Source organism: Zosterops lateralis (genome assembly GCF_965231275.1).
Source record: "Zosterops lateralis genome assembly, chromosome: 11".
Classification (NCBI taxonomy): domain Eukaryota; kingdom Metazoa; phylum Chordata; class Aves; order Passeriformes; family Zosteropidae; genus Zosterops; species Zosterops lateralis.
This window is the reverse complement of record NC_139771.1, coordinates 13,171,469-13,196,228: the sequence shown is the minus strand read 5'-3', so window position 1 is coordinate 13,196,228 and position 24,760 is coordinate 13,171,469. Positions and strand designations below refer to the sequence as shown.

At 42.7% G+C, this 24,760-nt stretch overlaps 1 protein-coding gene across 1 annotated transcript in view; it reads right to left on the bottom strand.

Moving 5' to 3' along the window:
- PRKAR2A (protein kinase cAMP-dependent type II regulatory subunit alpha) overlaps positions 1-7,315 on the bottom strand; it is a 60,579-nt gene extending 53,264 nt beyond the window's left edge. Inside the window, exon 1 of the mRNA XM_083869155.1 lies at positions 7,030-7,315. Coding sequence (XP_083725281.1) covers positions 7,030-7,279 — 250 coding nt within the window. The 5' untranslated portion in view covers positions 7,280-7,315. The remainder of the gene's footprint in view (positions 1-7,029) is intronic.
- Positions 7,316-24,760: the final 17,445 nt, after the last annotated feature.

Here is a 24,760-nt window from a genome sequence, read left to right as displayed (position 1 = left end):
CCCTATTTTTAAAAGAAAAATACGCTTTTGCATTAAAGGATCTCATAAGCACACAACCTTTATTAGTATTCTACCATAGTAAGACTATGCAAGTCTTCTATACAAGAGCATTTTGTCCTCACTCAGATTTCCCAAACTTCCCCCCCCCAGTTGCTTTTCTAACCAATGTTTTTATGATTTATTATTTCCCTTGTCTGTTTCATATTACAGCCAACTGCAGACTGGAGAAGAGTACACACTATTTGCCACAGAACTGACAATACCTCAGGAAAAAAATTACATCTACATGAATCAAAGAATCTTGATGTATCAAAAACCACCAAACAACTGTTACATATCAAGGAAGTATTGATGCAAAGACAGGCATGGAACACAAAGAAGCTTAACTAAAGGAATCTAAAGGACCATTGCAGAGGAAGGAATAACAAGAGGAACGAGCACATTTGTGAGTTATATTTATTACTGCCTCCCTCTTCTTTCACAAGAAAATATGAATGATCATTCATAAAGCTGAAAACGTTACTGAAGCCAGTGGGAAACATTCATAGCTCATCTTGGCTACATTTCCAGTCTTCATTTGAATAACGAGCAACTGCTCTGTCAGACATTAATGTGTTTAATGACTGACTGGTGAATAGCTTGAAGTGAGCTTGTTCTCTGCTGTCTCCTCCTCTTCCCCGAGATCTCCATTGTTCTATTTTAGGTAAGAGGGCACAAGAAACTTCAGTATTAGCACGAGGGGAACATTGACAGAATTGTCTCAGCATTCTAATATTGGTTTATTAAATAAGCAAAAAATAGCAAAGTTAAATAGAAGCTAATGTTCAGTACAATATGTAGTACTGATATACGATATCTTCCTTTAGCTTAATTTTAGAACCAGCTAGAATACAATTTCAGAAGTTTCATACAACTTTTCTTTCTTCAACATGGAAACACAGGCTGTTAAGAATTCAGCAATTATTTATAACGGATAGCTACCCACTTCCTTCATAGACAGTTATGTTCTTTTACAGGCTAATGCACAGAGTAACAGCAGGATACCAACAGAGCAAGAACAGCCAAGAATTTATCTGCACAGTTACAGCAACTATCTAAAGCTCTTTCAGAAAATAACAAGTTTAAGAGTTATGTGAAAAGCTACTGGTATGCAACAGACTACAAATACAAATTCAAATGGAATTTTAAACAAACAAAAAAAAATACTGCATGCTTCCTAACATTTTAGGACATACTGAACACTTAAAGCAGAACAATTATGTCAAGCCACTAACTGCAAACTGAAATAAGGGGGTATCTTTCTCAAGAGATTGTAAGGAATATCTAATAGATGCTACAGGAACACTAACAGTGCTGAGGGCAAGGCGTTACAAATAACTCTAAGTGTACTATGCCGAAAATGCAAGAAACTTAGCTTTGATAATTAACATAGAAGTCCATCCTTCCTGATGTAAACCAATGTGCATTTAGCAATATCCAGGGATATCTGAATTTCAGTCAACCCATCTATGATTCTCTTTTATCCCTTACTTCGTATTTCTAGTTCTTTTACTGTCTCAGGTAAGGATGTATTACAGACGCATTCTGATTAACTTTCCTTTGTACAGAGGATTACTGATGAAACATTCCTTCAAGCCCCATTGAGCTAAAATTGGTGGCCTTCTTAGAACTACACTATTTAGTTCAAAAAATTTCTAGTCTAACCTTGTAGTACAGTAATTGCAACCTTAAGAGCAAAGCTGAAAAGCAATTTTATTGTGATAAACAAATACAGAAGCAAAAAGGCCTCCAGGAAAAAAAAAGGAGTATTTACATGTTCTGTACAAGCAACTAAGCAACCAAAAAGAAGTAAAATCAGTCTACCTTAATACTTGGTTTATCTTCAAAATTCCTCCATGAGAACAAGATAAATATAGAGACTGAAGTTTCATTAGTACTAACAGCAGCTACTCTACTTAATCCTTCTGATTTAAGTCATGGAGAATTGCCTCTGTAAAAGCAAAGATATGTGCAAGTACAGCAACTGCACAACAGTAGTCCTTCACTTCCTATTTTTATGTTAAACACATTCAAAATACCACGAAAAACTAAATGCAGAAATATATTCCTCTTAAAACACAGATACATCACTAAGACTTTGCTTTACAGTTGACTTCACGTCATTGATGGAGATCAAAGAATAAATAAAACTCTAAAGCTTCCTCTACACCTTCTGGTCACCAGGCTTGTTTGAACATACCTTTTAAAACATAAAGCAAGAACGTGCATTTCTTTTCTTTCTATACCAAATTCAAAGGTTTAATGCAGTCAGATCATAGAACTGTTTAAGGTGGAAAAGACCTTTAAGATCATTGAGTCCAGCCATTAACCCAGCTTTTTCTTCCACCTCCCTAAAAATCTAGAGACTACTTAAGTAGAGCCCAAACCACCTTTGTTATAACTACTATTATAAAAAAGGTATGCAGAACTAGCAATTATGAGATTATGAGAGAGCTCACTGTGCTACCTAGATTTTAAATACAATAGCTATTCTTTGGACTGGATTTGTATTGCATATTTGGGGAGAGAGCTACTGTGCTTTGTTGCCAGTTAATTAACAGTTAAGGACGAAGCAGGCAGGTGAAAGCACTAGTAAAAAGTTCAAAGTACTTTAACTTTAAAGCTGAAAGTATCTCACAGCAACATGTGCAATATCTCATTAATCTGAACCACATCTGAAAACTTGAACAGTATTTTTCAAAAGGACCACTATTCTTCTTATGCTATACTGCAAAGGTTTTATCAGCCAACTTCTGTAATTCAGAAAGTTTCATTAAATTATTTTGGGGAAACAGCACAGAGCTATGCCTAACCTGTGATTTGATGCAGGCAGAGCATAAATGCTTTGGGATTGATATAAATTATTTCTAAGGAATTCCACAGGACATCAGTTCAGAATAAGAAAGCATAAGCAAATGACGCTTAAAAATAAGAAGATGAGCAATCTAAAACAGGTTTAATTTAATACCAAGTGTTTCCAGTAACAATTAAAAAGTTAAATATTTCAAAGATGTACTGAACTCTTACTCTGTACCACATTCAAGATCTAACGATGTAAACAAACATTTCTCTACTCCCTTCTGCTCAGATATTCTACTGATATTTTAAAGATGACATTTAGCAAATTCTTGAATTTTAATTCAGAAGCTCAGTGCAGACCTAAAGAATCTTTTCACCTGTCCATCCAGATTCACATGCACCATTTCCCGTCACAACAAGAGAACATACTGAAGAGGATTATTTCAAAAGCAAAATACTAAGAAGGGTTCTCTTTTGCTCAGGGAGCAGCTGAAAAGCACATCATCACTCCTTCAATATCAAGGCAAAATCCTGAGAGGGAAGAATTTTATTTGCAATAAAATACTTGTTATTAGTTGAATCATCTGAGTTGCTCGAGTTAGTATAACCCCAAAAATATTTCAGTCCCATTGCTAGTTATACTTAAACCTCCAAGAACACATACAGGTGGTTTTATTGTTACAAAAAAAATACGACAAAACAGCAATTTAATCGTGCAGCACTTTGCACCTTTGTGCAATTGCCTCAGGGGACAGGGAAGCCTCTGCCTTCCTTCAGGTGGGCTCCTCAACAGGAGGTTTCCCAAAGCAATAACACAAACAGTGAACAGACCGTTTCTGTGGCACTAATTTCACAGTCTTAACACATTTTATCAAGAGCCCACTTGGTAAAAGTATAAGTGTCATGGTCAACGACACACTTTAAGAATACGTAACTGTCCTTGGTTACATTCTCAGCCTGATTTTTGAAGGTCTTGCTTTGCACCTTTCCCAACCCTCCCAACTTCTCAATTTTGCAGTTATATCAAACAAAGTCTCTGAGGAAAGCTTTGTATCTCTTAAATTCTCTGCCACAGCCCAATGGATAATGTTTCTGGAAGCTCCCCTGCAACTATCATAGTTTCATTTCCATACATGCCTTACAATGCACTCTGCTGAACAGTCTCATCCTGATGTCCTTTGACCACGCATACAAAAACAGTTAAAATGAAGGATGAAACTCCAGACGGGTCAGACAGGAAATAATTTCCTAAGCATCACCTAAGAGTGATCATCCTAAGAGAACAAATGTCTTTTTTTGTAGCCTAGCTAGTTTCAGTGACTTTTAGCACATGGATGGAGCGCCACTATGGCATCACTATGACTACCTGAAGACATTTGCCACATGGTTTACACCAAAGGCCAAGACCCCCTTCTGACTAATGCTTCCTTCCATCACCATATGCACTCAGAGCATACAAAAAAAAACCATATAACTTATCTAAAATGTTCTTTCAGCCCAAGTGTGCAGATGCAGCCTAGTGACACACACAGATTTAATATCTGTGCCAGACACACACACACACATGTGAAGATAAGCACATTATTTGTGAAGATCTTTCCTATTCCAAACATATACAGTTAGGGTAATTATTTAAACTAGCTTTAGGTTTCCTTAATGTAGTAATTTACAAAAACAACTGCTCAATTTCATCTTTTTTATTTATAAACAGACATGGAAACACATGTAAAACACCAATTTGACCTGTCACAGCTACTCACAGGTAAAAAACCATAACCTAGGAAAGCACAGTGAAATTCACTGAAGTCTTTCCTAAATTGTCTAAGATGAAAAGCTGCAGTCTTAAGAAATAGTGCTCTGGTCCTTTCAATGAGATTATCTGTGTGTCTCCAGTGTGTTTTCCCTATCTCCACATTCTCTTTAAATATTATGCAGACTGAGGCACCCAGGATCTTGTCTTCCCCAAGTACTGCCCTACCTATGACAGTCACCAGGTATCAAAACCTCTAACTTAACACTTCTCATTGACAGAGACAACAGTTAAACAGAAATCTAACACACAGCCATGGTTGTCACCCACACTGTTAAACAATGCAAGACAATAATTTCCCTGACCCTGCAGAGGGATCCTCACCTGCTGTTACAGGGAACGGCACTGTTCCTGGGAAACCACAAAGGGGGAAGAGCACGGGTTCTCAGATAAGCAAAACAGCATTACTGACAGTGGCATTTGCCCAAAGGGCTCTACTACAACAAGTGACAGCGGCCAGCCTTGTTAATTTAATTTTCCCTCTGACTTAGATAGAAAGATGATAAGCAGAAACACGAAGCAAAGGAACCACCCTTCTGCTTTGGACAGCCTATGTAAATCTGCATTTGAAAAGCTGTATGCCACCACTAAATTTTTACATTTTTATCTGAAAACATCTAACTTCAGAGGATCCCTCCAGCTGCAGTTGCAACATTCAGAAAGAAAATTTTACACTTACTTCCCTGAAGACAGTATTTCAAACCCCAAATCTAGGTAAACAGATCACAAAATAGCAAAATTTCACTTAAAGACATTAGATGTTCTGGTAGAGTGGGGGTTTTGTTTGGTTTTGTTGGGGTTTTTTTTGACTTTGGGTTCCTTTTTTCCTTTTTTAGGGAAAATATTAAATACAAAGACCTTGCACATTTTTAAGAATTACATCCAACTATCTATTGAAATTTTTTCCAACATGGAGTTTAATTTTAAAATACATTCTGCAAGAAACTCTAACTTCTTTCACATTTAGAGATGTTTGAAAATACCACTGATTTGATTGCAGGGCAAAAACCCACTCGTAATTTCCATAAACCTGTGCTCATACTTGAACATTCCTTAACTTCAGTCCAGTCACCACCAGTGTCCACATCTCTACCCTTCACCTTTCACCTATTCTTCTTCATGCCCTAAACAGAACTTCTCTCTCATGAGAAAAACCATCCAAACCCAGACACTGATTGCAAACGGGTTTTTAATTCATTCTGACTGTATATTTCACTCTTGTCCTCTTGCACATTCCATGTCCTGTTTCTCTACTTTCAACAGCTTAAGATGTGTTTTACTTTTCGCAGCTCCCAGCCTAAAAGCGCTGCAAAAACAGCTGGTGTCTCAACGCTCCCTTAATAAAAGAATTATTCGTTCCATAGTTTAATTTCTTCCTGTTTCTCTAAAACTGTAAACGAGGGAGTGAGTAGATGTTAAGAGCACACTTCATCCACAAGGCGACATCCAGTAATTGGTCTAAAAGAGGATCCTCTATCAATAAAAGTCAGAAACCTTTACGTTATAGGTCAAGGGCACAAGACCTTCAAACGAGGGCACTGAAAGTTCAGGGAAAGCACGCCTTTTCTCACCTTTCCCTCCCCTTTAAGCTACTTTCTAATAACGAGAAAGTATTCAGTGATTTCAGGTCCAAAATTCTGGGTGTGCCAAGTACCATCATTCGCAGGCATTTTAAATAACTTCTAAAACTGAGGCTCAGTTACAGCCCAAATTACAAACACTCCGCATAGCCCAAAACACACACTACAATTCTGACAGAATAAAAATTTCAGAATCACAAGTGGCATTCCATTGTCCAGCTCAGGTTAAGTACCTTTTCCATCTTCGAGCCTGGCAGTATAAACAGCAATATACAGGTGGCTTTGAATTTTAATATGTTGCTAAATAACCAAAGTTATTTCGGTGCTTCACAACAACCACCTTAAATACACAAAAGCGGCAACAAACCACCCCAGTTCCAGCGGAAAAAACCCAACCACGCTGGTCCACAATGATTTAAAGACAGAAAGGTAAAGATAAGTACAGAAGGGGTTGCACAATAACACATGATCTTCCCTATCACATGCTTGGCAGCGCGCTGGCTGCCCGCGATCCCCGGCCAGACCCCGGGGCACTCGGGCCGGGCCGGGCCCTGCGGGGCTCCCGGAGCGCGGCCGGCAGCGCGGGGAGCGGCGGGGCTGCGGGGCCCGGCCGAGCCTCTCCCCCATTCAATCCCTCCCCGCCGCCCGCTCTGCCACGGGCACCGGGCACGGCACCCGGCACGGCACAGGGCACCGAGCACAGCACCGGGCACAGCACCGGGCACGGCACCCGGCACGGCACCCGGCACGGCACCCGGCGGCCCCCCGCGCTCCCTCAGCGGCGGCGGCGCCGACACTCACGCTCGAAGTCGGAGTCGGACTCGTCGTCGCCGCGGTCGGGCTCCTCGTCGCCGTTGGACTCGGTCTGCATGGGCTCCCCGTCGAAGCTGACCACCCTGCGGCCATCGCCCGCCTCCTGGTCGCGGGCATCCCGCAGGCGGGCGAAGTACTCGGCGGCGAAGTCCAGCAGGTCGGACGGCCGGTGCCGCAGCACCTCCACCGTGTAGCCCTGCAGCAGCTCGGTGAGGCCCGGCGGGATCTCGATGCTCATGGTGCCGGACACCCGGAAGGCCGCCTCGCCTCCCTCCCTCCCTCCGTCCGTCCCTCCCCGCGTCCGCGGCCGGCGGTGCCGGTGGCGGTGGCGGTGCGGGCTCAGGGCCTCCCAGGCGGGCGCGGACCGACTCCCGCCGCTCCGGTCACACGAGCCGCGGGGCGCGGAGGGGAGGGACGGGACGGGGCGGGAGCGGCCCCGCGGCGCAGGCGCGGAGCGGGCGCGGGAGCGGGCGCGGGGCTGCGGCCGCGCCTGCGCGGGCCCGGGGTGGGGAGGGGGGGGCGTGAGAGGCTCGTGCGTCACCGCGGGGCGCGGCGGGGCCGGGGCGGGAGCGGGGACCGGGAACGGGAATGGGAGTGGGGGACGGGGAATGGGGAATGGGAACGGGGAGCGGGGAACGGGGACGGCAGGCGGGGGAGGCTCGGCCGGAGACGGGTAGGTTCGCTGGGTGCGTGCCTGGGTGGTTCAGCTCTTGGGGAAACTGATGGGCGCCCGCCGCAGCCGTTAAACCCGGTCACGGCGGGTCGGGCCGGGGGTGAGCGGCGTTGGGAAACCGCCGGAGCAAAGCTGGCGGCGGGATGTGGGCAGGGCTGGAGGTCAGGACGCCTCCTGGCCGTCGCCGCTGCGTTTTTATTTTTCTCTGAATTCACGTCGGTGACCCCGTACACTCATTTCGTGTCAGAATCACAGAACAATTAGGTTGGAAAAGGCCTCTGAGGTCCTTGAGTACAGTACTTGACCAAACACCGTCGTGTCTAGACCATGGCACTGAGTGCCACGTCCAGCCTTTCTTTAACCATGGTGACTCCACCAGCTCCCTGGGCAGCCTGTTCCAATATCCAGTCACCCTTTCTGTGAAAGAATTCCACCTAATGTCCAACCTAAACCTCCCCTGGCACATCCTCTTGTCCTTTCGTTGGTTGCATGGGATAAGAGGCCGATCCCCGCCAACAACACTCCTGACAGGGACGTGTGGAGAGCAATAAGATCCTCCCAAGCTTCCTTTTCTCCAGGATAAACACCCCCAGCTCCCTCAGCTTCTCATCAGACTTGTGTTCCAGACCCTTCCTCAGCTCCATTCCCTTCTCTGGACTCACTCCAGCACCTCAGTGTCCTTCCTGAATTGCGGGGCCCAGAACCAGACATGGCAGTCCAGGTGAGGCCTCACAGGGCCAGGGACAGAGATTCTCTTTCCTCACATCTGTGGGGGTTTCAAAGCTCTCCAGGAGCAGGAGAATGAGGGATTTTTGACCTTGGTCGGATCCAGTCGAGCTCCCATCCAGTTCTTGGTTGGAGTTAGATTTAGGACCTGTGACTTACGGGTTCCTGTCAGAATTATGTCATTAAAGAACAATTCTTAAGTCAGTGCAAGGCAAGCAGCATGCAGGTCTTCACACCTTTTGGTAAACACTGAAAAAAAGCCATGATATATAGTCTGAAAGGGTGGCAGTAGTACTGGTTTGATAACAATAAAGCATTAAAGATAAAGAATTTCAGAAAAATGAAACACAGAATCATGGAATCGTTCAGGGTGGAAGGATCCCAACCAACTGGAAGGAAACCAGTTCCAAACCCTCTGCCGTGATCAGGAGCACCTTCCATTAGACCAGGCTGCTCCAAACCCCATCCAGTCTGGCCTTGAGCATTTCCAGGCCTGGGGCATCCACAACTCTGCACGACCTGTGCCAGTGCCTCATCACCCACAGAACTGATGTACACGTGAGTTTTGGAGATACCCATTCATATGCTGTTAAATGCGCTTTATTCAGATTTTTGCTTGTACAAAACCTGTTATCTGTGTGTACAAGGGAGGTTTGGCAGGTGCCCAGGGGCCGTGTGGAGTGGAGCCATCGGCCCTTAAGGTTTGACGTGTCTGGGAAGCTTGTCTTGGGAGAAAACAGGCCTGTGCAAACATGACTCAAGGGGAATACGGATGTTGGCTTAGTGACGCCGCTGCGTGTTGTCAGTGTACATGTTTTTATTTAATTCTTCTTTTGTTTCAACTATAAAAGAGCAGAAATCAACTCGTACTCAAAATAAAAGATTTCACTTAGAAGCCCAGGATTGGCTGAGGCAGCGTGCTGTATGTTTTGGTTTTGTTTGCTGGTGTGCCGAAGAGTCCCCTCGCTCATCCAGATGGTTCTCAGTGCACTCCCAGATAAAGGCAGCCTGTTCATCGCTGCTGCACGGCAGCACATCCCACAGCACCACATCCAGGGCTTTCCCTGGCTCTTCTCACTGAGGGGGGCCAGTTGCAAACTTCATGGCACATAAAGGTGTCCTTTGTAATGCAGCTCCCATATTTTCATGCGGAGTAAGATTACATTGTGTATCTATACAAAGTGAAATTTTTTTTAAAAAAGCACAGAAGGTAAATTTGCCTCATCAATTTGTCCAAAGGTTTTGTATGAAGCTGTTTCTCTTAATTTCTATTCTTTTTTACAGCCAGAACAAGAGTTGCTCTATTATCTTTTTCAAAAGATAATTGATACTGAGTTTTCATTTGCCATTACTACCATTATTATCTGTCAGATGGTCTCAAGCATTGCAAGAGCACATTTCACTGTTCAATATATTTACTTTAGCTACTGACAGAACTGGTACAGAGAAAGATTCTGATCAATCAGAAAACTATGGTTAGTCTCCCTACAAAATTAAGATTTCTGGTGAGATCTTCCCTTTGCTGGTTGGGTGCCAAAGATACTGCTGGTGGTGAAGAGGTAAAAATGAAATTTTAAAAATTCTGTAAAAATGGTAAAACGAAATACCAGTAAAAAGCACTGGCATGAAGGTTCAAAGGCAAAAAGAGAAAGTCTAATTCCAAGGGAATACACTTATTTTTCTTTCGCACTTTTTTGCGCAACAGCCAGCCAGCTGACAACTGCCTGCTTTTGGCATTAGTCAGCTCTTGTATTAGCTTTTCATGTTTGTTGATAATTTTGTCATTTGTGTCTTTGAATATAAATCTGGTTATTTGTTTGAAAAAAATGTGTTACCAGTAAATATTGCTAAGTCTCTGAAAGGCTGTGTTGTATTGGCCTTCTGATATTTATATGTCCACACACAACTAATCAGCTTCAGGGGAAAGTAAAGAGCAGAGCTCTGTTTATTCTCTTCCTGAAGGTCAACGGACAAAATCAAAAGCATCCAAGTTCATACAAAGTGCATTTTCAAGGTGATTTATGCCACAGTTTATCCCGTTTCTTTATGTAACTTTTTTTTGGTGAACATCAGAATTGAAAGCACAAATATGCGAGAAGCTTGTCAGCGATCAAGTTAATTGTTGTGCCTGCTGTGCACACATAGAGCTCATCTTATGCTTTCTTTCTCCCTGAATTTGCATGACTTTTAAAATTATTACTATAATAAGCATTCACATTAAATGAATGGTAGAAAATAAATTAGAAAATACACTTGCAGCCCTAATTTGATCCCCTTTATAATAACATTTTTAATTCAGGCAGCATGACCAATGCAATTCCTTTCCTCTGGCTTCATTGCATCCTCAGCACCCAGTATGGAGTTAGATAAGACTTGTGTAGCTGGTGAAGCTGGTCCCCACAGTATTCCTATCTATATATATATTCAGTGTATAGTTCTCCTAATAATTTCTTAGTGGCTGAAAGTTATTCCCGTACATACCACATGTTTGTGCTCCCAAATGATGAAGTCTCTTCCCTTCACTCTTCCTGTTTTACCTAGATCTGTGTGGCTTTGATGTGTCATTAGTGAACCTTGTGGAGCTTCAGTGCTTGTCCTGCTCAGGCAGGGGCAGAAAAGTTGCCAGCAGAAAAAGCAAAATAGTCTGTGTAGTCTTGCACTGGGGAAAAATAATCAGATTAAACTTCCCGACTGGCTCCTTAAAAAGTAAAATAAATCCTTTTATACTGAGTAGTAATTCACTTCTCATAAACCTGTCAGCACCAGCCAGAGCTCAGACACTATATAAACATATGTACATCTTGGATTAATTACACTTGCCTTCAAATTCCGTACAAGGATCATGCAAGAAAACACTAAATATTCTGATGACAGTTATTATTGCACACACCCTCACGTTTTCCACATCCCCCTTGTCCTGAAGCCAGTGACCAAGGTTTGTCACAGCAGCAAGTTCCAGAATTTAAACGCCTGTTACATAAAGCAGCACTTCTTTTTCTAAGATCTGGAGCACTCTTCCCACATTTACCAAATGCCCCCCCTACTCCTGGTGTTGCAGGGTTTGGCAAATTATATTTCTGCCTGTGTTTTATTTGCTACTTTGTGATTTTTGTAAACCTCAATCTTACCTCAGCCCTCTCAAAATTGAGGTCTCACAGTCCTACTGGTCTCTCCTCCAAAAGCAGCTGCTTCCCCAGGATGACATTAAATGCTCCTTTCTGTAGCTGCTCAGCTCCTCTGTGCCTTTCATGAGCACTGTGTGCAGTTCTGGTCTCCACATCCCAAAATGTGGGCTCACCCTGGTTTTACACAGCAGAAAAATGATTCTGTCTATTTTATTCTCTAACACCTTTCCTTAGATTTTTTTGGCTGGCACATCACTATGAACTGAATGTATCCAGTTTTCATTTTAAGACATAAAGAGATGAAAAAAATCCCAGTTCCCTTGCTCTGTTTCTCCCATGGCTGGCCACCCTCATTGTAAAAAACATGCTGAGTTTTGCATTTTAAATTTTCCATTTTTAACATTAAAATGTTTTTCTACCCACTGCTTTGCTCCTGTTGCTGCAAACATGCATAAACATCACATAACTTTGTGCATAATGTACACAAACTTTCTGAGTTTTCATTTTGCCAGGAGTAATAGTAACAAGTGATCTTGAGTTTAATAACCAGGATGTAGAGACCCTTGAATACCATGTGCAAGATGAAACTGCTTCTCCTGCCTCTCTTTGGTTCCTTCTCAGGAAAGTGCTAAACCTCAGAAACCAAACACAAGAAACCAGTTGGTTTGCTTGTGACAGTAAGCAAGATTTACTACGTATTTTTGTTAGCCTTTAGTGAAAATAGCTTGAGTACTGTATCCTTCAGCAAATCATATGGGACTATCTATCAGTAGTACAAAGACAGGAGAAAAAATCAAACTTTTTTTTAATAAATACATATAAACACTTGTGTCAGATGAAATTTGTTACCTTGACACTACCTTTACTCCATCAAAATATTTTGGATAATTCTTAGAAAGATACCTTGCTGCATTTTTTGATAAATGTCAAAATATCAGGCTGGAAGAAACATCTGTATAAATGTCCAGATTTTCATTGGCATAATTTGGTTTATGAACACAGAAAGCACTGATTCTGTTGGTAGCAATTACAAATTTTCAGGCAGTAGAAAACACCAACCTTAAAACACCTGATTTTGTAAATCATTTGACCTAGGTGTTACCTCGATGTAAAAAGAAATACCTCTGACTATCATGTCATACTTGTGATGTAAAATGGCACATGTTTGAACCTAGATAAAAGTAGCATCTGTGACATAAGCCGTGTGGGATGACCATGTTGTTTAAACTACCCTGAGCAACACTATATAGCAGATGTAGAGTTTATGGTTCCCACGTCAGAGAAGCCCTAAGCAACGGCACTGCTGTGTAAACAGGGGATATCCAAATAAGGACTTAGCTGAGCACTTGGTTCTCTTGCATACAAAGTGGAAGCTGTACCCATTTTGGTTGTACTTTAGTTTCTGGCCCCAGCACTGAAATCATTACATTAAGACCTTCTCCACAGAGGTTGGGATGAATTCTGGGCAGAGGGAAGTGGTGGGAACAGACCTTTGTGCGTGTCCCATGGTAGCCAGTCACTCACTGACTAGCCCTGATCATGCTGGAATACAGCCTTAGAGTACACAGACATTGCTATTAAATAAAGGTAGAAGGTTTTCAGATTGTTTTGTTTTAAGAGAAGAAAGAAAACCTCCCCGTTAATCGTTCAAAGACTAATCTGAATCCAAACTGTTGATTGCTGTGTTTTCCAGTAGAACCTGTTCAAACACAAGTTTGTTGAGGGGCTTGTCATACAAAGAGCTCTGAAATTTATTTCTTCCTTGAGCCTTTGCTTGAAAATTTGGAATTGTCTTTTGCTGTATGTACAAACTTGTCCCCTCCCCATCTTCTCACATTTCCACCTGACACAGTTCAGGTTATGAGCATTTCTGCATTGAGTTCCAACCTGCCACTACCCAGACATGTCACTCTTGCTACAGCTCCTGTTTTCACATCCCCTGTTGTCACCTTTATAAATTGAATGTTATTGACCATTTCTCACACTTGGCATTTGCCTGTTTGTCGTGTATCTTCACTAGATGCTTGTCAAATAACAATTGCTCTTCCTTTCACCATAGGTTTACCCTATATCCACAAGGTATCCCTCACCCCATCTTGCTTATCTCCCCTGGGGGGGGGCACCTTGAGCCTCCTTCCAGACTCAGTCTCTCCTCTTGCAGCACCTGATCTCTCACTGAGACAGAAGCCACAGCACCTTTGTTCTTTGACCATGTTTTTTGGTGTTCACCAGAAGCCATTGACACATTTCACTGTTCTCAGTGTTTTTGTCCTGCCCTTTGGTGTTCACAGATCCACCCTGGGCACAGAAGTGCTGTACACAAACACTGGACAGTACTACGATGAAGGGCTCATTTTACAGGTCAGCATGGTGTGTTAAGTAATTACAAGTGCTGAAATTGCAGTATTAAATGTAAATTGCAATAATAAAAATGAGCTTTATCTGCCAAATCCCCAAATTTTTATATTTCCCTCTGCAAACCCTTTTATCGGCTTCATTACAGCTGTTAGCACTTGTTTTAATTAAACCCATAACGCAGCATGAGGATCAGTTAACCAGTTTTCAGAGAAAATCAGTAAGCAGTTCCTATTCTAATTTACTGTCATCCTTCACATGCTGTGCTTTAGTGTACATTAGGAAAATTTTGGTAGAGGATTCTGTATCTCAGGGAAGGATAATGGAAATATGAAACTTCTCACTTCTAGGCTGGTTTCCCAATTCAGTTGAGGTTCTTAAGTTTTATAGAAGTATTTGATGTTTGACTGCAGCTTGGATTCTTCATTCAAGGAAACAGGTGGTCTTATCATCCAAGGCAGAGGATTATAAGGCCACCTCACCATGTCCAGATCCCTCAGTCCCAGCAAAAAATGATTAGTTTGTAGAGCTGAAAAATGCTTGCTGCCTTCAACTATGACTTAAATCACATCTGCATAGGAAACTAATTGAATGGGTGTTCCATATAAAGTGCTGTTCCTGAGGGGGTTTTTGACTTTAATTCCCAAGGCTATCAGCCCAGAAGAGTTGCATTAGAAAAAGAGGAAAAGAAGAATCTGGTTTTAGAGAATGCAGCAGCACTGCCTTTTGTTGCAATTGCTTTGAAGTGTCTCTCCATTGACATCTAGTGTCCGTACAGGAAGATCTTTAGATTCCTTGAAGCCGTGCTGGCAATACTTATGTATAAATTTTTAAATATTTTTTCCTTGTGTAGTTATTAAGAGCTCTTATTGATTATACCAGGTCAGCCAGTAGGTGAGACTGATGGTGCAAACAGCAATCTCCCTACTCCTAACAGTGACATCAGAGACATCCATGTATGTCTATGTTCTGAATGGCTCCAGGAACCCTTTTCAGTGCTTTGCAGTGCAAAAATATTATTCCTTATAATTTTTTTCTATAAATACCTGTAAAATGTTTTAAATCTCTATCTCTTTCCTCAGAGCATACAAGCAATTCTGAACTGATGAATATTCAATGCAGATCTTATGAAGTATTGTACTTTGTAGTCAGGCATTATTCTAATTTTATTTAATTAAAGAAGAGTGATAGAAATCTCTATTTTACACTCCATTTTATCACTGAAAGATACTTAATGAAGAAGTGTCTTTATTCTTCAAATGGTGAGAGTTATTTTCATATTTATTTATTTATGCTGTAGAAATCCCAAGTTTTTCCAAAATGATTTGTTGTTCTGCTTTTGCAGAATCTTGAACAATGGCAGTGAGCAATTAATCATGTCATTACTGTACACTTTGCTCTGTGAGCAGCTCTTCCTTTGCAGTACTTCCTCCTGCTCCTTCAGTCAGCCTGAAATGCTTCTGTTGGGGTGTGCACACAGCCACACCATGCTTGGTCCGAGACTAATGTGGAGTCCTTCCCTACTCTGAAAACACCCTGGACATTCATACTTGGATCATTTCCATTGTTATCTGCTCACAAAGGCAGTTATTCCAAATAAATTATGTTATAAAAGCTTAACAAGATATGTTGTCTTAATATTTGTGTTGCAGCTTCAGGAAAAGACAACTGGTTCAAGGATGCACACTAGACACAGCTTCTGTCCATGATGGACTCTGTGTATCCAGAGGATTCCATCATTTCTTGGTAGTGTTTTATGATTCATCCCTTTCCAGCCTTTCCTCAATATCTCATAAGCCCTAGGTGGGCTCTCTCTTGAATTGGTACCTGACATAGCAGGGTCCTGTTCTTGCCGGCTGGTGGAAGCTACTAGTGTGAAAATAATAGCTCTTTGCCTTGGAACAGCAGGAAACCTGATGAAAAAGAACCTTGAACTTCTCCTGTGAAGGTCAGAGGAGAGTGAATCAGTATTTTCCACCATTTCCTGAAAAGGAGCAGTCATCAGTTTCTATGGACAGTCACATATTTTCCCTCTTTCTCCTTTCAGTGTTCTGTTATTTAAAAATGCTCATTACATTAACTGTCAGAGAGACTGTGTTGAAAGAACCTGCTGAATCAATGCATCCAGAATAAGAATGACAGCATCATTAAGATGTATCCTGCTTAGATTATTCATAATTTAACTATAAAGCAAAACATGTGATCATGAGTAATAAAGGAATGTGACAGAAATTGTTTCATTCAGAGCAGTGCATTAATGCAGGCACTGGCAAAGCTGCTGCAACAGCAGCTGGAGCCTTTTAATTGCAACTGCTTATGATTAGGGTTACAAATAGGTGTTTCTGTCTGCTTTTGCCATGATCCTTTGGCCACCCCAACTTTTCATCACCGATAGGACTCAGTGCTTCCAGCAGCCCCAGATTTTCCCTCCATGGCGTCAATGGAAGGAGGCAGGAGCCAAGAGCATCGTGTTGCTATGGCAACACATCCCACTTCCCTGGGGATCATGTTGCCTCGGCGACATCGGGCGGGCAATGCCGGCGGATCAAATCGGCTCCGAGCAGCTGCCCCCTGGAAAGCAGGACAGCTCTGGCTCCGGCAGCAGGGGAGGTTCATGGGCTGGTGATGCAAGACCCTCCACTCACAGCAGGGGCTGGGCCAGGAGAGGGGGACTCAGGTGTGTGGTCCTTCAGGTACTGAGACGAGGCTACAGCCAAAAGGAGTTTCCCATTACCACCTCATGTGTTAAAATAAGATGGATGGCAGGAAAGCCAATGTCAGCGGGAGGGGTTTTGCTGAAGGGAGCGAATGCTGGGGCCACTGTCCTTGGTTCCTGTGATCAGGACCTGCAAACACAACACAACATCAGAAGTCGTTGCCTCTTGTTGCACAATCCTTCTGTGAATGGAGGTGAACTTGTACATTGATTTTAGGGTAGTCCAGTGCTGCTTTTCACTGTGTCACCTCCAGTGTACCCAGCACCACGTAGACAGGAGATTAAAGATCAATTTACATAGGCAAATGCCTGTGTTAATGCTGTGAGCACAGAGTCTCCCCCTTGTGTGCCTGCAGGCTCTCCAGCGACCAGCCCCAACCCACAGTAAGCCATGACAGGATCTCAAGAGCCCCCAGACCCTTTGTCACAAGAGTGGTTTTGGATATCTGCACCAAACCTTCAAACCTTCTGTGGACTTCACTGGAGCCCTCTGTGTAAGGAGCCTGTATGAACAGGGGGTTCAAAGCTCAATGCATGGACATCAGTTGTGGACATTAGTTATCCACAGTGCTTGCAGAGCTAATTGAGAAGCAGGAAGATGATAAAGGACAGACAAATTTGCACAAGACAGGTAAATTCCTTGTAATTTGTCTGTTCCTGTAGGAATCTCTTCTCCCTTCACTGTTGCATTAAGATGCCTCTTGCCTACTGCAATTAGGACTTGAATAAACACCATCTCTGGAACACAAGCCTCTGTTGTCATGATTTTGTGAGTTAGCAGTGCTTTGTTTTTTAAAAAACCTTTCACTAATTATTGCAGAAGAGCAGAGCCTGCTCCAGGGAGTCTGATGTTACTTTTTGCCTCTGGAAATATTACCATATGCTGCAGAACTGTGTCTCAATGGTGTCAACATACCTGGCTTTAAGAAGATATTACCTGTACTTGCAGCTATACCCTAGGACTTGCTCTATCCTTGTATTTCTGACATTAGCCTTATTCTCTCTGAGCCATTCTGTGTGCATTTTCCACACAACATTAGCTGTCTTTCTTCTCACAATCGGAGCTATGGTTAATTGTGTTTACAAAGGATTCCTGAACTGTGGGAAATGTTTCCCAGAATGTGCGGTTTTGCATCATTTAGCCTTGAAAGGATGCTGCTTCTCCTGACCCCTTGTTGGTTTTTTCTCAGTGACTCTGGTAATTGCATCAGTAGCCTTGGGAGTCACATTTTCCTTTCACATCTAGGAAAGATCCAACCTTTCCTTACCCTTTCTCAGCGGAATCACATACCCAGCCCCTCCTGTTTTCTGTGCCTCAACCACACCAGCTCTTTTTTGGGCTTCTTGTTTCATCCCTGTCCCAAATAAACTCTGCCACTTTCCTGGGTCATCATTTCTACCACTGCCCTTTTCTATGAAATTCTCAGTCTTCTCCTCTCCTGCATCAAACATATTTTTTGTCTTCTCCATCAACATCCCTTTACAACCAATCTTCAGTCAGGCCTGTCAGCATTTGTTCTGACAGCATTGTCCCCAAAATTCTGACAGCGTTTTGACACCACATCAAACAGATGTGTCAGTGTTTTTTCCACACCTCCCCACCACAGCTGGGCAGAACTTCCCAGAAACATCTGCAAAGAGGGTTTGGGGCACAAAGACCAGAATGGTGCCACATACTCCCTCCTGTCAAAGAGATTCATCTGCCGTGTTTCACTTACACTTAAAATCAAACTGCCTTGAGAAAAGCTTTTTTTTTTTTTTTTTTTTTTTTTTTTTTTTTTTTTTTTAAATTTATTTTGTTTAGCACATTGAGAAAGTGAAAAATGACAGCCAGGAGTGCACCCCAAACCCACAGGGGTTTCAGGCTCTGATGTCACCTCAAACCCACTTGGTCCCCACCCTGGTGTTCCACGTTATCTGCAGTTGTGTGGAGGGGTTTCCTTTCAAAGGCACGTAAGCAATGTCAGGTCCTTGAGGTTAACCTTGCAGTTGGCAAGAAGGTGTAGGCAACAAGCAGAGAAAAAACTCGTTTCCTCTTTCTCTTCACACCTCTTCAAAGGGGACTGGTTTTTCTGAGTCACAGCTCACACAAACCTGTTGGAAAAGATTCCGTCTAGATTTATACTACGGCTCAGAGGAACATGAAAGACCATTTAGTGTTCAAAGTATTATTTTTAATTATTAATCAAGCCCCCTGTCTGGCTGAGCTCTGTCAGGCCCTGCTTTGGATTTTGTAGAGTTTATTTCTCTTGTCATCCTGAGCAGACTTTGACGTGCAGAATAGCAGCTTGTTGATGAAATGAGATTGCTGGCAAAGTTTGGATCTGTCTGCATTTGCAGTAGGATCTCAGTGCAGGGGATATGCAGTGCAGTAGTTCTTTTGTTCATATTTAATCATACAAGAAAGAAGAGTGTAATTAAGACCTGTCTCCCTCCATCTCCTCCCTGCCTCAGAATAATTCAACCCTTTGAGATAAAGGAAATGGAGCTTTTTCTGACAGAAAAGTGCAGCCCAGAGCATATCAGGAGTGATTCTACCCCCATCACTCTGCAGTTTCCATTTGACAATGTTTTCCCTCTGAGCAGTTTCCTATATGAAGGAACACAGCCATTAGAAACGGCATTGCAAGTTCCAAAATCTGATCAAAGCTGGAAGCAGAGTGTTTGCTCTTGGTTTTCTTTGCACCTTTGACAGCCCAGCTTGCTTCACTGTCCCCCTCAATAGCTGACTGATTTCTCTTTATCTGAAAACACCCTTAGGCAGTTACTAGATTTCAGGATGCAGGATCAAAAGGAGTCTTGGCTCAGAGATAGACTTTTTTTCTATTTAGCTATTTTAGCTGTTTATTGTCTGCTTAGCTTTGTATCTCAAGGTAAATTCACTTCATTTGTGCTCCAAACCTACCAACTGCTTTAAAGCCCAGCGCAGGGTTATGAAAGATTTGCTACCAAAGTATCCTTAGAATTGGAAATGTCTCATTGAAAAGAGTGTTTCAAGCTTGCAATTTTGGTTGGCCTTGGGCTGAAATTAAACCATATCAGCAAAGACAAGAAATGACTGGAAAGGCAGAGAGGGATGAGTCGACCCAGGGGACCTTGGGCAGGCATCAGGGGGAGTTGGTCCAGGACCCTGATGGGGTGGGATGGTGTTCATCAAAGAGAAACAACCCAAGCCTGAGGGACCCCTGCCAGAGAGCTACAGAGAAGTAGTCAGTGAGAAGAACTGTTGATTGATGAAATTGCCTAAAATGAGGAAGAAGGGAGCAGGCTCTAATATGTAAACACTTTAATTGCAAAGTTGTTTATTCTGAGCTTTCCTAAGAGCTGACAGGGTAAGTGTTATTGCTGCTTCCCAGGCTATGTAACAGGCACAGAGACTGACAGAGAAGTTTTCCACTTAGTTGCAGGGTTATTAAATTATAAAAAAGATAAGAGTTTATCACAAAAGCAATAAGCTGCTATTCTCTCAAGACTTTGCTGCTGAACTTATGAAGAAACATTGTGCAAAACAAAGTAGTGTTCAAAAGACAGAAATCTGCTACAGAAAAAAATGCTGATTTACATCTTGTTTCAATTTGCAAAACTGTTTTTACCTACAGAGAGGCTTTTAAAAGGGGGAAAATATATTCCAGTTGATTGGGGTCAAAATCCAAGTCTCAGACACACAAAGGCTAGTCCAGAGGGAGAAGCTGCTGAAAAAAGCCATGGCAAATGAGAGACTCAATGGGCATGTAAAGTGAAGGGGAAAACAGGACAAAACAATAGAAAATGCTCTTGCAGTAGCAAAAGCGCAGCAAAAACATGAGATTTGACTGTGTGGGGAATAAACAAAAGGTTATATGGGATGATTTCTTGGGAATTAGTGAGTGTGAAGGTTGCATGGTGGCAGTGCTGGTGCTTAGAAGGAAAGCTGCAAGAAGGTTGGTTTAACTGGGAAGAGGCTGTTCCCATGGTGGAGAAATACAGACACGATGAGTCCAGGAAAGATAAGTGAAATAAAATGGAAAGGATAAAGTGAAATGGAAGTAGGGGCCAATGCTGGGTGCCCACAGTGAGAGTGTGTCCTGCTGCAGCCAAGCACAAGCAGAGAGTGTGGCCACGATCGGGGCCTGGCTGGGGATGCACAGGGAGCTGGTCCAGGCTCTGTTCCTCTCCATCCTGCCATTGTCACGGTCCTCTTTGTCTGCTCAGACCTCCTTGGACCCCACCACAGGGATGGGGCAGCCCCTTCCCTCACAGGCATTTTCTCTATCCAAAGAAACACATCTCAAGCTTTAAAAAAAACAAACAAAACAAAACAAATAAATATTAGTTATCTTTAAACTGAGATATTTGAAGGTCAAAGAAATAAATAACAAAGGCAAAAATGACCAAAATTAAAAACTGTTACTCTGCTTCAGGAAAGTATTTGATCAAGTGCCAGACATGGAAGGTCTGCTCCAGCTGCTGTTTTCTGCAGCTTGAGCAAAGGAAAGACTTGCCCTGCACTAGTGGTCTTCAGACTGAAGTTGTGTGTAAGAATAAGAAATGATGGTATCCCATGTGAAAGGACACAGTTGCTTACCCAGTTATCCCTATCACAGGATTCAGATTCTGCTCACAGTCAAAAGCAAATAGTTTAAAAGACACTTTAAACTAGGCCAGTACTTTGGGAAAGGTCAAATTCCTTTTGGAATTCTGAGCAGTATATTTTTTTACAGGAAAAGACCCAATAAAGAAGGAAAAATAGAGGAGGCAGCAGGCACTCACTGTATCAGCAATTCAGGCTCCCAGACTGCTTAGACAAACGGCCCTCAGGGAAATAAGATTATACTTTACCTCTGACATATACAGAATAACAGATTTCTCATTCATCTCTAAATTCGTATTCAAACCGATTAGGCAAGAGATACTGGAACAGGAGGAAAGTCATGACCAAACCTTAGAAGCAATATTTGTTTGCCAGATGAAGTCTCAGGGAACATTCTTTTGGAAATGAATCCTGCAGTCACTGGAAGAAGTTTGAGAAATTAAGGAAGACTGTTCCATGCTTTCAGTAAATGGAAACCTACTTATTTATGTATTTTTATGAAGACAAATCACTTAAGCAATATTTAGGGCAAAGAAGGTCTTTAATTTTTAGAGAAAAAAATTAAGAGTAATCAAGAATAAGTTAAAAATAGTAAATAAATTCTTAAAATCAGAAATTTTTTTAAGAGTATATATAGAATTAATTTAATTTGAACTTTGTGGCATGTAGCAAGAAAATCTGGTCTCTTATGAAAATGGAAATCAAATGGTAAGGATCATTACTGTCAACATTGAAGAGCACCAGTGTTTTCAGTAAGATAGTTACATATTGTAGCAAAATGTGTACTGGTGTTGATTACTTACTCAAAAAAAGTTTATATTTGAGATATTTTGACATTAAAAAAAAAAAGATGTAACAGTTTGTCAACTGTTACATTAGTTAAATGTACAAAAAAAATCTCAGAGGAAAATAAGAAAAAAACAAATATAGACTGTCATAAGAACACAAGAAATTATAGATTATGCCTTCCCAGCTGGATTCTACCAAACATATTAAATTTTGAGGGGCACTTGAGTTGGCATCCTGTGTGCAACAAGCTTACACATGAAAATGAGCCTTTCCCCCAAAAAATATGTCACTTCCTTATTCACTTGTAGACCTTTGTGGAGTCTTAAAAAGTGCTGTGTCCAGGCAGAGGCAAATATCTCTGCTGAATCCCGAGGGGGTCACCTCTCCCTGCAGGAGCTGCAGTCTGGGCTCTGGGTTTAACACTGAGCCCAGGCTGGCTGGGCAGGGCTGGGGCAGGGGCCAGGTCAGACCCACAGGAAGGAGCTGCAGCCACATCCCCAAGAGATGTTCCTGACATTTGACATAGAAAAGGCTGTGGAGGGCTGGGGCAGAGCCTGTGGGCAGAGTCCCCTCCAGGGAATTTCCTCCCCATCCTCTCCATCATTAAATGATGCAGACAAAGTGGGTCACTGGTTGACACAGCTTCAGCCAAATGTTCAGTGGATCTAAGGGTTTATGAATCTCAGAGTTGTTATTCATGTCCCATTTGAAATCATCTGTGTGCATAACAAAGCTGAATTTCCTGTTTTCATCACCAGATCACCCAGGTGGGGTTGGCACTGCAGTTCACCCTCACATTCCTGAACACATGGATACCTGTGACTTTGGAAAGATCTTTTCCCTTAGAAACTAAATCATAGGAAATTTCAGAAGTGACACACAATTGCCAAAGATCTTATTTGGGAAAATACTTGTGGGGAAATATTTAACAGTTTTCAAGGCTCCTAACAATCATGTTTCAGGGAGTGTAAAACAGACTAATGTGATCAGCAGCTCTGTCAGCAAGAAAAACTAGACATGAGAATCAAGATGAGACTCTTCCATGGACACCTCGCTTCAAGATCTTACCATTATTCTGAGCAAAACTTTAGCAGGCGAGTTGAAGTGTGAATAAAAGAGACACAAAGCAAGAAGGAAACACCCCAAATGCAGCAGGCTGGACACTGTCAGTTTTGCCATCACCAGCAACAGTCAGGATGGAGAAAGGCTGGGCAGGCTTTTGTTCAGAAAAACAGTGCCTGTTTATTGATGGTGTAAATGTTGCTAAGCAATATGGATTAAATTAAACCCTTTATCCTTTCCCAATGTGTACACCACCTTCAGCAAAGAATGGTCTGTGAATATAGTAAAAGTTGGGGGATTATTCCAGATCAGTCAAATTTAATTATAGAGGAACCTATAGAAGACAGATTCTCAGCCAGCTACTCAATAAGAAAACTTTTAAGCATATTTGGAAATCAATACCCATTTTGTTAACCAGATGTGCCAGTGTGAGAGGAAACTAATAGAAAATACTATAGAAAATATCAACATGGCTGATAGAAACTATTACATATTTATTTTAAAATGGTATGTAGAAGAAATACAAGATAGAGGCAAAGACATTATATAAGGATACACTGAGTAAGACATCAGCTTGGAAAATAACCCAAAGGAGAAAGGCCCAGAACGTTAAGAATTATTGCAGGAAAGACGAAGGGGAACAATTTGTTATTATTTCTCACAAGACAAGATTTAAGCAATGTCAGTGAAACCATTCAGCCAACCTGAAACAAAGCAGCACATAATTAAACAGTGCCACTCACTGCCATCAGATATTGCAGAGACCAAGCCTAGAAAGGTGTCTGGAAGGTAATTGTATTTGAAACCAAGCCTGGAGCTCTGGGTGTGGATAGAGGCTCCAGCCCAGCAAATCCCAGTTGGTGGCTGTGATGGCAGAGCTGGAGCAGCACCTGGGAGGCACAGCTGGTTCTCTGTGCCCCCTGCTCTTCTCACTGCAGGCAGAGCTTTGGGCTGAGAGACCCTCGGTCTGAGGCCCAAATCCCATTCCTAATGACTCAGCTGCTTTTTTCTTTTCCAGAAAGAGTGCCCTGAGCTGTATGAAATTCTGTTTGCTGAGGCAGTGAGGCGGAGGAGCTTCACAGCCCAGTTCCCTTTGGGACAGGCTCTACAGACATTCTCACCCACCCCTGTGCCCAGAGCATGGAATGAGGCAGGGGCAGAGGAGAGGTCAGCACAGACCCGTCCCCGGGAAGGGCTCCTTTCCTGGGAAGGGCTGCTTTCCCAAAGTAGCAGGCAGCTCTGGCATCTCTGGACATGCCCACACGGGAGAGCAGGGCAGCTGCGAGCTGCATTTTGTGAGCATTAATGAGAGAAATGCCAAGAACACTCTGTGCTTTGGGGGCAAACGCTGTGCGGATGCTTCATCCTCTGAGTTGGACCCATAGGGAAATAAATGGGGAAAACCCCAAGAATTCATCATCACCGAAGAGATTAATCCACATCACAAGGAATTGCTCATGTCGGGAGAGACAGACATTTCACAGCAGTGCCATGTCACCGTGCCTCATCCATTGTCCCTGGCAGGCACGGAAACACCCCCAGGTCCCTTCCCAGCCCAGGGAGACTGAATTTCGCTGTTGGATGCAGTTTTGGCGCACGGAGCAGGGCGGGGGGCTGGGACAGCCCAGTTTATCCACCTGCAGCGGGCGGGGGCAGGGACAGGGACCGGGAGGGGAACCCAGGGCTGTGCCCACACACACTGC